General features: G+C 42.9%; 1 protein-coding gene across 2 annotated transcripts in view; it reads left to right on the top strand.

The window, feature by feature from the left end:
* The window catches only part of RPS6KA3 (ribosomal protein S6 kinase A3), a 148,975-nt gene that overhangs the window by 118,643 nt on the left and 15,377 nt on the right, over nucleotides 1–14,955 (top strand). For both annotated transcript variants that reach the window (XM_070943971.1, XM_070943970.1), the window contains exons 16-19: nucleotides 9,692–9,781; nucleotides 10,678–10,836; nucleotides 11,142–11,303; nucleotides 14,111–14,187. In XM_070943971.1, the coding sequence (XP_070800072.1) occupies nucleotides 9,692–9,781; nucleotides 10,678–10,836; nucleotides 11,142–11,303; nucleotides 14,111–14,187 (488 nt within the window). The remainder of the gene's footprint in view (nucleotides 1–9,691; nucleotides 9,782–10,677; nucleotides 10,837–11,141; nucleotides 11,304–14,110; nucleotides 14,188–14,955) is intronic.

Below are 14,955 nucleotides of genomic sequence, written 5' to 3'. Positions count from 1 at the left end.
GGTAGTCAAGGGTTTCCTTATGGAACTCGCATTTGGACAATTTTGCATAAAGTTTGGCTGCTAGGAGTTTTTTCAGTACTTGTCTGACCAATTTGACGTGGTCTTCCATATTTTCGCTGAATATACAGTGGGGCAAAAAAGTATTTAGTCAGCCACCAATTGTGCACCAATTCTCCCACTTAAAAAGATGAGAGAGAGGCCTGTAATTGACATCATAGGTAGACCTCAACTATGAGAGACAAAATGAGAAAACAAATCCAGGCAATCACATTGTCTGATTTGGAAAGAATTTATTTGCAAATTATGGTGGAAAATAAGTATTTGGTCAATATCAAAAGTTCATCTCAATACTTTGTTATATATCCTTTGTTGGCAATGACAGAGGTCAAACGTTTTCTGTAAGTCTTCACAAGGTTGGCATACACTGTTGCGGGTATGTTGGCCCATTTCTCCATGCAGATCTCCTCTAGAGCAATTATGTTTTAGGGCTGTCGCTGGGCAACACGGACTTTCAACTCCCTCCAAAGGTTTTCTATGGGGTTGAGATCTGGAGACTGGCTAGGCCACTCCAGGACCTTGAAATGCTTCTTACGAAGCCACTCCTTCGTTGCCCGGGCGGTGTGTTTGGGATCATTGTCATGCTGAAAGACCCAGCCAGGTTTCATCTTCAATGCCCTTGCTGATGGAAGGAGGTTTGCACTCAAAATCTCACGATACATGGCCCCATTCATTCTTTCCTGTACACGGATCAGTCGTCCTGGTCCCTTTGCAGAGAAACAGCCCCAAAGCATGATGTTGCCATCTCCATGCTTCACAGTAGATATGGTGTACTTTGGATGCAACACAGCATTCTCTTTCCTCCAAACCCGACGAGTTGTGTTTCTACCAAACAGTTCTACTTTGGTTTCATCTGGCCATATGACATTCTCCCAATCCTCTTCTGGATCATCCAAATGTGCTCTAGCAAACTTCAGATGGGCCCGGACATGTACTAGCTTAAGCAGGGGGACACGTCTGGCACTGCAGGATCTGAGTCCCTGGCGGCGTAGTGTGTTACTGATGGTAGCCTTTGTTACGTTGGTCCTAGCTCTCTGCAGGTCATTCACTAGGTCCCCCCATGTGGTTCTGGGATTTTTGCTCAACGTTCTTGTGATCATTTTGACCCCATGAGGTGAGATCTTGCGTGGAGCCCCAGATCGAAGGACATTATCAGTGGTCTTGTATGTCTTCCATTTTCTAATTATTGCTCCCATAGTTGATTTCTTCACACCAAGCTGCTTGCCTATTGCAGATTCAGTCTTCCCAGCCTGGTGCAGGTCTACAATTTTGTTTCTTGCTCTTTGGTCTTCACCATAGTGGAGTTTGGAGTGTGACTGTTTGAAGTTGTGGACAGGTGTCTTTTATACTGATAACAGGTTCAAACAGGTGCCATTAATACAGGTAATGAGTGGAGGACAGAGGAGCCTCTTAAAGAAGAAGTTACAGGTCCGTGAGAGCCAGAAATCTTGTTTGTTTGTAGGTGACCAAATACTTATTTTCCACCATAATTTGCAAATAAATTCTTTCCAAATCAGACAATGTGATTGTCTGGATTTGCTTTCTCATTTTGTCTCTCATAGTTGAGGTCTACGTATGATGTCAATTACAGGCCTCTCTCATCTTTTTAAGTGGGAGAACTTGCACAATTGGTGGCTGACTAAATACTTTTTTGCCCCACTGTAAGAATGTAATCGAGATAAAAAAGAACGTCCTGATATAAATGCTCATGCAAAATTTCGTTGATCAATTGCATGAAGACCCCTGGGGCCTTCTGGAGTCCAAAAGGCATGACCCGGAATTGGAAGCTGCCCAAGGGGCAGTTAAAAGCAGTCTTCCATTTGTCTCCCTCCTTTATGCGAATTCGGTAGTAGGTTTCTCTTAGGTCTAGCTTGGTGAAAATTTTTCCTTTCGATAGGTGGTTCAGTAAGTCTTTCATCAGTGGGAGGGGGTAAGTATTTTGTATGCAAATGCCATTGATAGACCGAAAGTCAATACATAATCTTAAAGTACCATCTTTTTTTTCTTTAAACAGTACTGGGGTGGCCATGCTGGATTTCGCAGGCTCGATGAACCCTCTGGCTAGGTTGGTGTCAATGTACTTCCTCAATTCAGTCATCTCAGAAGGTGTCATGGAGTACATTCTAGGTTTCAGCAATTTTGCCCCTGGTTGTAATTCAATGGCGCAGTCTGTGGGCCAATGAGGGGGGAGGAGATTACATTCCTCTTCGCTAAACGCTTCGGCTAAGTCTGCATACACCTTAGGGATTTGGTGTTCACCTGGAGGCCTGTCTGAAGAAGCTGCTACTGTTTCTGGCTGCTGGTCATTTTGGGTAGGTTGGTGTTTGGGAGGAGGGGAAGGGGTGTTGGGCCAACCCCTATCCTGATTTTTTGGTATCCATCTTCCCATGTGATGGTGGGGCCCCATTTATCTAGTCAAGCCAGGCCTAGTATGATAGATTCTGACATCTTTGGGGTTACTATAAATCTTATAAATTCATGATGTTTCCCCATATCTAATCTAATCAGTATAGCCGGTATCTAATGGTATAGCCGGTATCTATTACTGCTGGGAGTTCTGTTTCTTTCCCTGTTTCTGGCAGGACTAGTTTTACTTTAATTGAGAAAGGGGTGATGGGTGCACTCACCATCGGGTCTTCATCCCCGCTGGGCTCGTCGGGAGGTGCTCCTGTAGCCGGAGGGTCCCCCCTCTCTTCAGTGGGGAGGGGAATCTCCACGGCTTGTTTGGCAAATTGGCTGGTGTCTGGGGTTTTCTTTGGAGCCCTCCTGCCTCGTGCAGTTGTGGCGGGTCGTTGTTGTGGAACTGGGACAGGGGCCAGGCACTCAGAAGCTCGATGTCCTGTTTGTCCACAGCAATAGCATTTAATCACTCACCCCCCTGGTGAGGGGTGTGTGCGATTTGGAGGTTTTGAAATGGGCTTTTTAGGTAATGCCCTACGAGGTGGTTGCTGTGCTGGTGTTTGGCTGGGGGGGGGTGGACTTCTCTGTCTAGAGCAATGGACATGGTATAATAGTCGAGACGCTTAGGCACCCCCTGGATCCCACAGGCTTTTCTGACTTCTGGGTCGATGGCTTCCTTGAAGTAGTGCAGAAGTATGCGATCAGGCCAATGGCCCAGATTCCCTGCAACTCGCCTAAAGTCCCATACAAAGTCTTTCATTGGTTGGTTACCTTGCTTCATGACTTTTAGCGTGGCTTTGTGTTTATTTACACAGTCTGAGTCGTCAAAGCGGGACCGTAGCAGTGTGATAAAGCCATCGATATCATACAGTTCAACAGCGCCGTCATCGTGCATCTGGGCTATCCATTCAGAGGCCTCCCCCTCATTCATCCCATCTGAGATTGCCGACACCAAGTCCCGATCTGATTCGTATTGGTCACCATACTGATCAACGTGAGCCCAGACCCTGCTGAGGAAATAAGCTAACTTGGCTGGCGTTCTGTAAAAAGTTGCTCTGAAGCGGGGTGGTGGTTGCCTTGCAGGTGGGGGGGCGTTGGCTGCGGCTGGTTGGGGGAGGGGAGCTGGTTGCTGAGCAGCTTGCTGCACTGGAGGGGGGGCATTCCAGGCGGCTATTGGATTAGTCCCCCCTTTGGTGCCCCTGGTTGTTGCATTCCAACAGGTTGGTGTGAAGGTAGCTGGGTTGGAGGGGGGGCGGGAAACGGCGTCGGTTGTTGGGGGAGGGGACCTGGCTGCTGAGCTGCTTGCTGCGCTGGAGGGAAAGGTATTCCAGCCAGCTGCTGGATTAGCCCCCCCCCCCTGTGGTGCCAGGATCGCTGAGGCATAGGAGGGGGGCCAGGGGGATCCCTGGGAGCTTGGGACAGACGGTACGGGATACCACTGGCACTGGATCCATCCCTGGCCTGGGTAGAAAGCTCAACGGGGCAGTATGCTCTCCGCAGGAAGTAATGCTAACACAGGCTGGCGAGGGGCCCAAAAAGGGGGGTTTTGGAATCCCACTGCTGCAGGATGACCATGGTGCGTCAATCCTTCCAATTCGCTCCTGGCCGGGGAGGGGGAGGGGCTGTGCTCCACTAACCCCCCATCCTTGTCCTGGGCCAGGGAAAGTGAAAGTAGGTTGAGCTAGCTGCCATCTCACCTCAAGGGTTTTGAAGAGGGTGCGTAACTCCCCACTTCCATCCGTTCAAAGCACTCAGGAAATCCAGAGAAGGACTGGCTCCACATTGGGTGTGGCTGGTCCCAGTCCCGGGAGTCGCCGGAGCCCACAGCTGCCTCCATCCTCCAGTCACTCACGTGGCGGCTTCAAATCTCCTCCTGAAGCTGGATCAGATTGGCAACTCTTCCAGGACTCTGCAGCCTTCATGGCCCGTTCCATTTCTTCAGGGGAAGAAAGCAAGGGTTCAGTACTTCCTTGAGCCCCCAGGCCCCCAACAGCTCCTTCCTTCTCTTCCATCTTCACTGAGTCTTTGCACCACCCAGGGTTTAGGTAGATGCTGGGGCTCGGCACCCACAACAGTCCCTTTAGGGGGTGCCGTTAGGTTTTAGTGAGATTCAGGATAATGTCAGCGTTCCAGAAACACACACACACACACACACCGACTCCCAGTAAAGACGCAGAAGCAGGCATTTTCCAAAGTTCTCTTTACTAGAAATAGGTAAACTGGCACATCTGGGAAATCCCGAATCTGAAAAGCCCAGGCTTTCCTTCAGTAATACAAAGCTCCCAAAACCACCCCCTTTCTCATCAATCAATCACATGCTCCAATCAACGTCTGTTCCACCTAAACCCAGCCCTTGACCACTCCTCCTCCAGATGCTAGATCACCCTGGCCTTGACCGATAGGAAGAATGCTATTCTGTCTACTAATTCCCCCCTCCTAAACCCCATCCTACTTTCCCACAAATGAGGAGGTGGCAGCATTGAAGCTTCCGGCCTAATATGGCTTCCAATGCTGACAGGTGGAGTAGGAGTCGGCCGTGGTGTCATCTCATGGTCTGGATGCAGGGCAGTTGGGTGCTGGTTGCCTTGGCACAGGTAACAACTCACCTTTGCCGTGCAGTCTTTGGCTATATGCTCCTTAGATTCACAGCACTTGAAACAAACTCTTTTGTTCAGGGGTTTCTGGTGGAATCCACTGCACCTATTCAGAGCGTGCGAGGTCTTGTGCAGTGGACAGATAGGATCTTCCTTTGCTTTCTAAGGTCGATGTAGAGCTTCCATAGAGAGCTTTACATCTGAGCTCCTTATAGGCAGGGTGACAACCTCCGTGTTAAGCACTGACACAGAGGTTTTTCCTCTTGCAACCTGCACTGGGCTCTTTGTCGGACTGGGGTTATGACTGGTTCCTTTGGTAGATGGTAACTATTTTTCCGTAATGCCAAAGCTTTCAGGGTCAGTGTATAGCTCCATTTGGTAGTTGGCAAATGTTAGGAGACGTCATTGTAGTTCGCCTTCTGACCATTGGGGTGGTGTGGTTGATGCAGTACACCTTTTGGCCATTAGGGTGTGTTGCTTACGTAGTAGCGTGGTTGGTGCAATACACCTTTTGGCCACTAGGGTGTGTTGCTTGCGTAGCAGCGTGGTTGGTGCAATACAACTTTTGGCCACTTTTGGCCACTAGGATGCTGTAATCTAACTAATGCTTGGGTTAAACTGGTTTTAGCGTGTTCCTTTGTATAGAACTGCAAAGAAACTGTCCGATTTGGGGACCCTAAGAGGCTTTCTTCGAACTTGGGTTCCTTTGGACTTTAATTCCTTGCCCTATAAAGGGGATTTAGCTTTCCAGTATTTTCTTCAAGCAAGGTTCAAAGTAACAGCATGCACTGTAGCTAGATTTTAATGGGTTATTTTAAGGGTAATGGGTTTTAATGTTTTGGGAAGCCAATTCGATTTAATTCTGTTTTTAAATTATTTTAAATTTTGTATTGTATGTATTTTAATTTTGGCTGTGCACCGCCCTGAGTCCTTCGGGAGAAGGGCGGTATACAAATTTAAATAATAAATAAATAAATAGATAGATAGATAGATAGATAGATAGATAGATAGATAGATAGATAATTTCTCTGCATCAGATCTTTTCCTTACAAAATGCCTTTGCGACTTGCTCTTCAAATGCAGATTGAGCTGGCTAGGCTGGGAGAAGCAGAGTGTATCATGCAAATTCAATCTCCATGGAGACCATGTGGCTCGGCTTGCTTTGTGCTAAAATAAGGCTTTTTTCTTTTACTGCCGAGTTAAGCTTCTAAAGCAACATACACACAAAAACTTTGCAAAAATACTATATATAATGTTAATGACAAAAAGTATATATGTAGAATGTTGTGTAGGTGCTGTGGGTGGTGGGAGTTTTGTTTGCTTTGTATTGTCTTTGTATTTTTGTTTATATTTTAACAATAAAAATATATTTAAAAAAAAGAAATTTTTTTTTTGCAAAGGTGATTCGAATATAGAAAGGTATTTCCTCTTTGTTCCAAGAAGAGAAGGGGGGGGCTAACCATTCTCTGACCTTTTACTGCCAGGCAGAATACTTTTCTCAGTTAAATCCAAACAGAATTTGGGATGTAAAGAGAAGGAAAGCAGGTTTTGTCACTTCTGTGGCTAAGCAAAGGTCTCAATTAGGTGCAAACAAAGTTTTTTTTTTTTTTTAAGTTCTGCGTAGAGAAGAGCACTTTTTTTTTCTTCACTCAAACATAACGTCCATCATTGTTCCAAGAAAAAAAAAAGGAGGGGGTCAGGCAGTCTACGTCATTTTACTGTTCTGTTCCCCAGGCATCTGGCTCCACTGGGAACAGGCAGCTAAACTCTAGCAAACAGGTTTTCATACAGATCATTTATTTGGGTATCCTCAAATATAGACTTATAATCATGGTGAGTCATGGTGAGATTCATCCTTCTTACATAATCTGTTCCATTTCCTAGTGTAAAATGACGGTAGATCTGTCCCCCTGTTCAGAAAGCATGCTTCTCTCCTCCGTGGCAATTCATAATGGCCGGGCTTTGTTCTACACCTCCAGGCAGAGAGCCTCAGTGGCCAATCAGACACACAGATGTGGTCACACGTCATGGACTACATTTCCCATAATACAATCTCTATCTACATCTCTCACAATGCAATCTCTTAAGGAGACAGCTCTTAATTCTTAGGGTAACTAATTCACTATAATTCACCATCTGAGCAGCACATTACCGGTGCGCCCCCTGGCCTCTTACAGCCGCTACCCACACCAGAAAGACCCTGGGGAGCGGTCTCATTGGACTTCATAGCTGAGTTGCCCCCATCAAAGGGCATCACAACCATCTTGGTGGTGGTGGACATGCTCACCAAGACGGCTCATTTTATTCCGTGTGCGGGTCTTCTTATCTCACGGGCGATGGCCTAGTTATTCATTGCCCATGTGTTTTAGCTGCATGGGTTACTGGATCAAGTAGTGTCTGACTAGTGGGTACAATTTACAGCACACTTTTGGCAGACCTTACGGAACTGCAGGTACAGGCATGTCTGTCATCCGCCCATTACCCCAAGACTGACGGAGGAATAGAGAGGATGAACGCCATCTTGGAACAACACCCAACAGGACAATTGGGCGGAGGTGCTGGCTGTGGAGGAGTTTGCCTACAACAATGCTCAGTATGCATCCACCCATGTGTCCCTGTTCTTCAACAGTTACGGCTTCCATCCATGGCTCTTCCCGTTGGCTCTGTCTGACTCCCCAGTTCCATCCGTGGATACATTCCTCCAAGAATTGAAAGCCATGCACCAAGTGGTTCGGAACCAACTGGAGAAAGCCAAGGAGGACTACAAACGCTTCACAGATTGGCATCGTCAAGACATCCCTCCGTTAGATGTGGGCGATCGGGTTTGGCTTTCCACACGATACGTGCCAACGGTGTGGCCATCCAAAAAACTTGATCACCACTACTTGGGCCTGTTTCCAGTCGAAGCAGTGATCAATCCTTGGCATTTCGCTTATTCCTGCCATGGACCATGCGGATTCACCTGGTCTTCCACAGGTCATTGCTAGTACCAGTATTGGCTGACAGTCCGCACCACCGGGACTGGTAGCACCTCAGGGAGAGACGGAGTATGAAGTGAACAGCATTCGAGATTTGAACTTGCCAGGAGTCCTTGCATTCCTTGTTGGCATTCTGGACTAATTATCTGGATCTTTTGCTCCCTGAACCCCTTGCTTTGCTCTTGTTTTGCCAAATACATTTGGGATTTATTGCTGTGCAGCCTTGGTGCAGATAGCGCTGGGCTGGACTAATTGCAGCCAGAGGCTGCTTGAGGTTTGTGTGGGGGTTTGTTATCATTCTGCTCTGGGACTTGCCAGAAACATGGGAGCATTTGGAGCAATAAAGGGGCGGTTTGAACTGCCAGCTGTTTGTGTTATCGCTGTGCTGTGCCCTGGGTCATCACAAGCGGCTTGGCAGTCAAGGGACCTGTCCAGGGGCTCACTGGATTTTGGTTTTACCCCTCTTCCTGACTTTAGCAAATTTGTGATTGTTAGGGCTACCTGGGCGAAGGTGGGGATGAATTGGCAGTAAAAGTTCGTGAAGCTCAGGAAAGTCTGTAGTTGCCTCCTGGTCCAAGGGGGTTCCCACTTTAGTATTGCCTTCACCTTACTGGGATCCAACTCCACTCCTTCATGGGAGATCCAGTATCTCAAGTAATCTAAGCGGGTCTTGTGGAATTCACACTTAGACAGCTTCACGTAGAGTTGGGGTTCCTGCAGTTTCCTGGGTATGGCTCTGACTAGCTTTGTGTGTTCTTCAGGGCTCTTGGTGTATATAAATATATTGATCAAGTACACCAAGACTTTCTTGTACATGTGCTTGTGCAGAACCTCATTTATCAGTTGTACGAATACTCCCAGATGCAGGATACCCCGCAGATGTTCTCTTAAGCTCACTGAGTGCATCTCTGGCTTTTCAGCCCTGAATTTGGGACATGTGCCCGCTGGCTGCACCCCTGCCCTGGTTTGTAGTACCATCAGGCCTCTTTAGCCATTGGCTCCTCTGGTTTATTCCTCTCCTCCGATTCCTTGCCTGTTGCCGACATCTCAGGTCTTTGGCCTCCTGGTGAGATCCAGGTAGGCACTACTGTGAAAACTGATTCCCATTTGTCACATTCAACAAAACTCCCAGCTCTTTAGATTAACCAAGAATGTAGCTTTATGAAAAATCCATCTAGGCATGGCAGAAGCAAAGTCAGTTCTGGGATTTTTCCCACAAAAAGCCACATAGATAACTCCCTTTTCTGGGCCACCCACAATTCATAGTTCACCAGTTGAATTCTGTTTTTTTGCTTTGGGAAAAGCTGTCTACTTTGGTCAAAACTTTCTTCATCACTTGGCTTTGTAGATAACGTCTCCCTGGCAACAGATGGTTCACTTGCATTCCACAGTCTCCCTCTACCCTTAGGAATTCACCACCCCCTTCCTGACACTCTTTGGCAAAACTGCAAGAAAAAGCAGGCACAGGCAACTATGGAGTCGAGTCAGGTTTGATAGGAGTCCCCTGATTTTTAGCTCAGTGCCTTAACTAGTATAACAACCTAACTTTCTCTTTAATCAAGGGGAAAATACTGTTTTGAGTTGGTTGTTGTTATAAAAAATAATTTAATTAGTTGTTAGTATTGTATAACATTATTGATTTATATATATTTGCTCCTCTAGATTATAGACAAGAGTAAGAGAGACCCTACAGAGGAAATAGAAATATTGCTACGATATGGACAGCATCCAAATATTATTACTCTTAAAGATGTAAGTAGATAATATAAGCATCTTATGGTAATTAAGTCATTAATATCAATGTGTTATTTGCCTTCTATTAACTATTAGGTTAGAAAACTTACTTAATTTTGTCCAGCATTTGTAATGCATATATCCTGGGTTTTCTCTGGAGCTGTAAATCTTTTTTAACCCCAAATATTTGGCAGACTGTTTATTTAGGTTGAAAGAGGTGGAATTCTTCCTTGGTTGACAGAAGTACAGATCAGCGAAATGATCAATCTTAGTAAATAGGCTCACAGCCTTCGGTATAGAAACACGATCTTAGAATATTGATAGATTGATGATTGCTTTCTAAGGACCTGATGTAGTGAGTAGTGGTATTGATAGACCGGCAGGTTTGGCAAGCATATCCTTGCTTCTTACACAAGTGCTGCTACTCAGAGTTCCTCACAAATAGGGTGTATAATCTTGTACAAAGCGTAAACAAAAGTTTATGGAGTTGCAACAACAACAAAAGAAAAACACCCCTAAAAATATTACAGGTAGTAAAGAATAAGTTACCTGTTCTTTTATTTTTCATTCATTAGATAGTGGGAAATTCTTTTTCCACTCAGCTATCATTTTGGAAATCAATTAAAATAACTTTTCACATTGCCAATTGAACCATCAAACTCTTGTTATTTATTATTCTTTTCCTTTCTGTGATTGTCATCCAATTTTAGATTTTTTAAATCTTATTTAAGTTGCAGTGATTTTTTTAACTGAGTTATCCTTTATCTTGTGATATTTTCTGGGTTCTTCAGATATCACACACTATTTCAGGAGGTGATAACCAGTATTTTAAGCAGGTCCATTTCTTTTGTGAAATCATTTTGTATGTCACTTTCAGGTACATGATATGATTGGATATTTAATGTTATTTTCAGGTATATGATGATGGAAAATATGTATTTCTGGTAACAGAACTCATGAAAGGTGGAGAACTGCTGGATAAAATCCTTAGGCAAAAATTTTTTTCTGAAAGAGAAGCTAGTGCTGTGTTATTGACAATTACAAAAACTGTTGAATATCTTCATGCACAAGGGGTAAGTCTGTCTTTGTCAGCTATCTATTTTTAAAATCATTATCAGGTTTTTTTGAAAACAAACCTCACAGTCTCTTTTAACAACTTTTATTGAGAAGAAAGAGATGGGTTTACAAGAACTCCTGCAACTGAACTGTTTCCCATGTAAAACCAATGTATACCAAGGAACAGTAGAGACTTCTTTATTTTTCTGGCTGTTTTTCTGCAAAGCTGCAGAAAAACTGGCAGATCTTTTCAGAATCATGAAGAAACTTGCAGATGATTTTGCATAAAAATCACAGTAATTTTTTCTTTGTTTTTCTTAAGGTTGTACATAGAGATTTGAAGCCTAGTAATATCTTATATGTTGATGAATCAGGTAATCCAGAATCTATTCGAATTTGTGATTTTGGCTTTGCAAAGCAGCTGAGAGCAGAAAATGGCCTCTTAATGACACCCTGTTACACAGCAAATTTTGTTGCTCCAGAGGTAAACTATTTGTTATTTGTCTGCATTTCCTGTGTAGAAAAACATGTAATCTGGAAATTCCTTTTTTTTCTTTAAATAAATGTATTAATTTACATTTATTTAATGTAAATTAAATAAGTGTTTATTTAATAATAATTTTATTAGAAAACTATAGGCAAATATATTAAAAACAAAAAAAAATCTTAAATTTAAAAAAGATAGAAATCAGAAAAATAAGAGAGAAGTGGGAAAGCCAAACTAAAAACATCAAATTTTCGAATATGACTATTTATTATATAATTGCATGGAAGGGATAAAAGAATCATACTGTGAGTTTGAAAAAAAATGTTATTCTAGGCCAGGCTTGTCAAACTCAAGGCCGGTGGTCCAGATCTGGCCAGCAGAGTGCTTAGATCTGGCCCATGGGGCCACTCTGGAAATAGTGAAGGACTGGCCCACAGTGCCTCTACCAGTGAAAACGGAGTTCTGCCCTAGCTCTGTTTTCCCTGGTAGAGGGTTTCAGGGGGCCGTCGCAGCCAAAAACGGAGCTTGGGAGCCGGTTTTCTCTGGCAAAGTGCTTGGGTCACCACAGGTGCCCCTGACACGAGTGATGTTGAGCTGGCTACGCCCACTCCCCCCCCCCCCGAGGTCAAACACAACCCTGATGCGGCCCTCAATTAAATTGAGTTTGACTCTGTTCTAGATGTTAAGGAATGGCTTTTAGAAATAGATAATTTAGCAAAGGCTTTTTCTGGGTCTAAAGATACTAGTAGATTCCATCCTGTACTTGATTATATCCAGTATATCAACTAATAAACATATTGTCTGATGCCTGATGATTTTTTGTAAACCCTGATGTAAATTATATGTGATAAAACATTTTGCAGTTATGCAGTATGTAACCAGCATAATAAATACCTTAGTATAGTGTTTGCAAACCTTTTCGGCAATGAGTGCCAAAACAGGAGTGCGCACAGTGTGGGTGGAGCACCGGAAACCAGAAAAACAACTTCCCAGCATGCATGGTCTTTCGGTTTCCGGCGTTCCCGCACACACAAAGACCAGCTGGTCAGCGCACATGTGCACGCCGGAACCCGGAAGAGCGATGGGCGACGGCTGGCATGCCTGGAGAGATGATTCTACGTGCCACTTCCAGCATGCATGCAATAAGTTCGCCATCATGACCTTAGTATAATCCTTAGTATAAAACAATGCTGGCAGTTTAACATTCTGAAAAAGATTTATTACTTACATCCAAAAGATTTACGATGACTCAGCAAAAGCCTTGTACCAGTCCTTTGAAAAGCCATTCAGGCCAGGAGTATTACATTTTTCAATAGCTGTTTAGAAACCAATAGTTCCTGGAGCAATAGGAGATCTTTCCAGAAATCTGATTATTAAAAACTGAATATCCACCAGACTCAAGTTGATTGCTTCATATTGGTCCCCCTTATACAAAGTACTGTATATATTGGCTTATAGAAAAAAGGGGGAAATGATTATTAATAACTTCAGAAGCAAAAGGCAATCTGATCATCCTTAGTGACAATTTCAGAATCTTAAAATCTATTTAACCAAAATTTCTAACTGTTTGTGCAGAACACTTTTTCTCACTTCCTTATAAAAACATAAGTTACAGTATATACTGTAGATAGTTCTCACTTAGTGGTTACTTGATCAGTGACTGTTTAAAGTTGGATGGTGCTGAACAATTGATACTTATAACCAATCCTCAAACTTCCAGCTATCGCACCATCCCTGCAGTAACATGATGTTGATCTGGTAACTTGGCAACTGGCTTGCACTTATGATGGTTGCAGTGGTCCACAATCACATGATTGCCATTTGCAGCCTTCACTGACAGCTTCCTACAAACAATGGGGAAAGTTGCAATTATTCTGGCAAGTCTCCTTTTCCCAGGAGCAGCCACCTCTGAGCCTTGAATCATTCACATATGCCACTGTAGCCACCTGCACACCCTCCCCCTGTGCTTAAAATTGCTTGTGGGTTCTGTTGCAGCCATCTGTGTCCCACCCGCCATTGGCCACCTCTCCACCCCAGGCGTGAAATAACTTGCATGCACCGCTGCAGCTAACTGCATATCCCCCACCCACCCAGCATCAGCCACCTCTGAGCCTGAAATTGTTCACATATGCCACAGCAGTCACCTTCATACCCTCCCTCAGCTGACAGCCACTTAAGTTCCTGCTGATCTGCAAGCCACTTGGTACTTCAACTTTCCTCACTGACTTTGATTGTTCTTAATCCTACATATGGGACTATATATGCATTGGCCAAGCCTCAAGGTTTATGGAACATTCCTATCTTTTCCATATTTTTAAAGAATTTGAGGCTGATGATCATACATAAAGGAAACCAAGAAATTGGATTTGTGGCTTTCTACTTATCTTTGAATTACATGAGGTGTAATTATTTGAACTAAATGGATTCCATGAGATGGAGAAACAACTGTGCAAATGAATTTATCTAAACTATTTTATTTTAATAGTGCTATATTGATTACCCATAATTTATGTTAATGATTTATTTCAGTTTTGGTTTTCTTTCTTTTATAATTCAGTGATTTTTAAACTGTCATTTTTACTGCAATGATAGAGTTTAAATTAATTTAATAATTCAAATATTGTTTATTAAAATATTCAATTATTAAATTAAACTATCCAATTTTTATTGGATAATTTATAATGGATACAGCAATTTCAGTTTCTTAGTGATTCTGTAGTAAAAGTAGCATTTACAAAAGTAATATTTACAATTAAGAATAATTACTTTTTTTAATGATTTAATTAATAACATGATTCCCATAGGTGTTAAAAAGGCAAGGGTATGATGTAGCATGCGACATATGGAGCCTTGGTGTCCTTCTATATACAATGTTGACTGGGTATGTTTGTATCAATTTACTTTGTCCTGTATCTATTTATTGCTAAAAGTTTCATGTCTGCTGGGCTAAACCATGTATCACAGGGCAAACCTTTTTGAGCCAAGATACCTCAATCAGCTAACATATAGAATATATGGATTCAAAATCCAGGATGCATAGCTTTAGTGGAAAGGAAATTTGGCAAATTTCATAAAACATTTTATAATATAAAATTATCATAAAGCATTTTATGATATAATGCAAAATATCATGAAACATTTGTTGTGGTCATCTCCTGATGTTCAACAAGGATTACTTTCAAGGCAGATATAGCTCTGAATAACTTTGAATTTTTAAGAACTTTTCAAGTTCATGAGAAGCTTGGAGAAAATATATACCTATTAATCATTTTCAAAGAGTTCACTTGTCATAGTTCAAATTGTACTACTTCTAAATCTGTTCCAGTACTGAACAATTTTAGTACTGCTATATGTAGTACATTACTTTTGTTTCCTAATTCTTTTTGAAAAGCTTTTTGTTCACATTAGTAATTGGTAAGCAGTTATATATCTCATGAATAATTATTTTTATAATTTATATTAATTACAGGTAGTCCTTGACTTTTTCACACTTATGATAGTTGCAGTGTCCCATGGTCATGTGATCGCCTCCTGAGATCTTCTGACAAGCAAAGTCAATGGGGAAACCAAATTCACTTAATAACTGTGCTATTAACAACAGCAGTGATTCACTTAAAAACTGTGGGAAGATCATAAAATGGAGCAAAAC

This window comes from Pituophis catenifer, unplaced genomic scaffold (assembly GCF_029215685.1).
Source record: "Pituophis catenifer annectens isolate HBS135680 unplaced genomic scaffold, rPitCat1.0.hap2 SCAF_4, whole genome shotgun sequence".
Lineage (NCBI taxonomy): Eukaryota > Metazoa > Chordata > Lepidosauria > Squamata > Colubridae > Pituophis > Pituophis catenifer.
The sequence above is the reverse complement of the archived record's forward strand: the minus strand, read 5'-3'. Positions and strand labels throughout refer to the sequence as shown.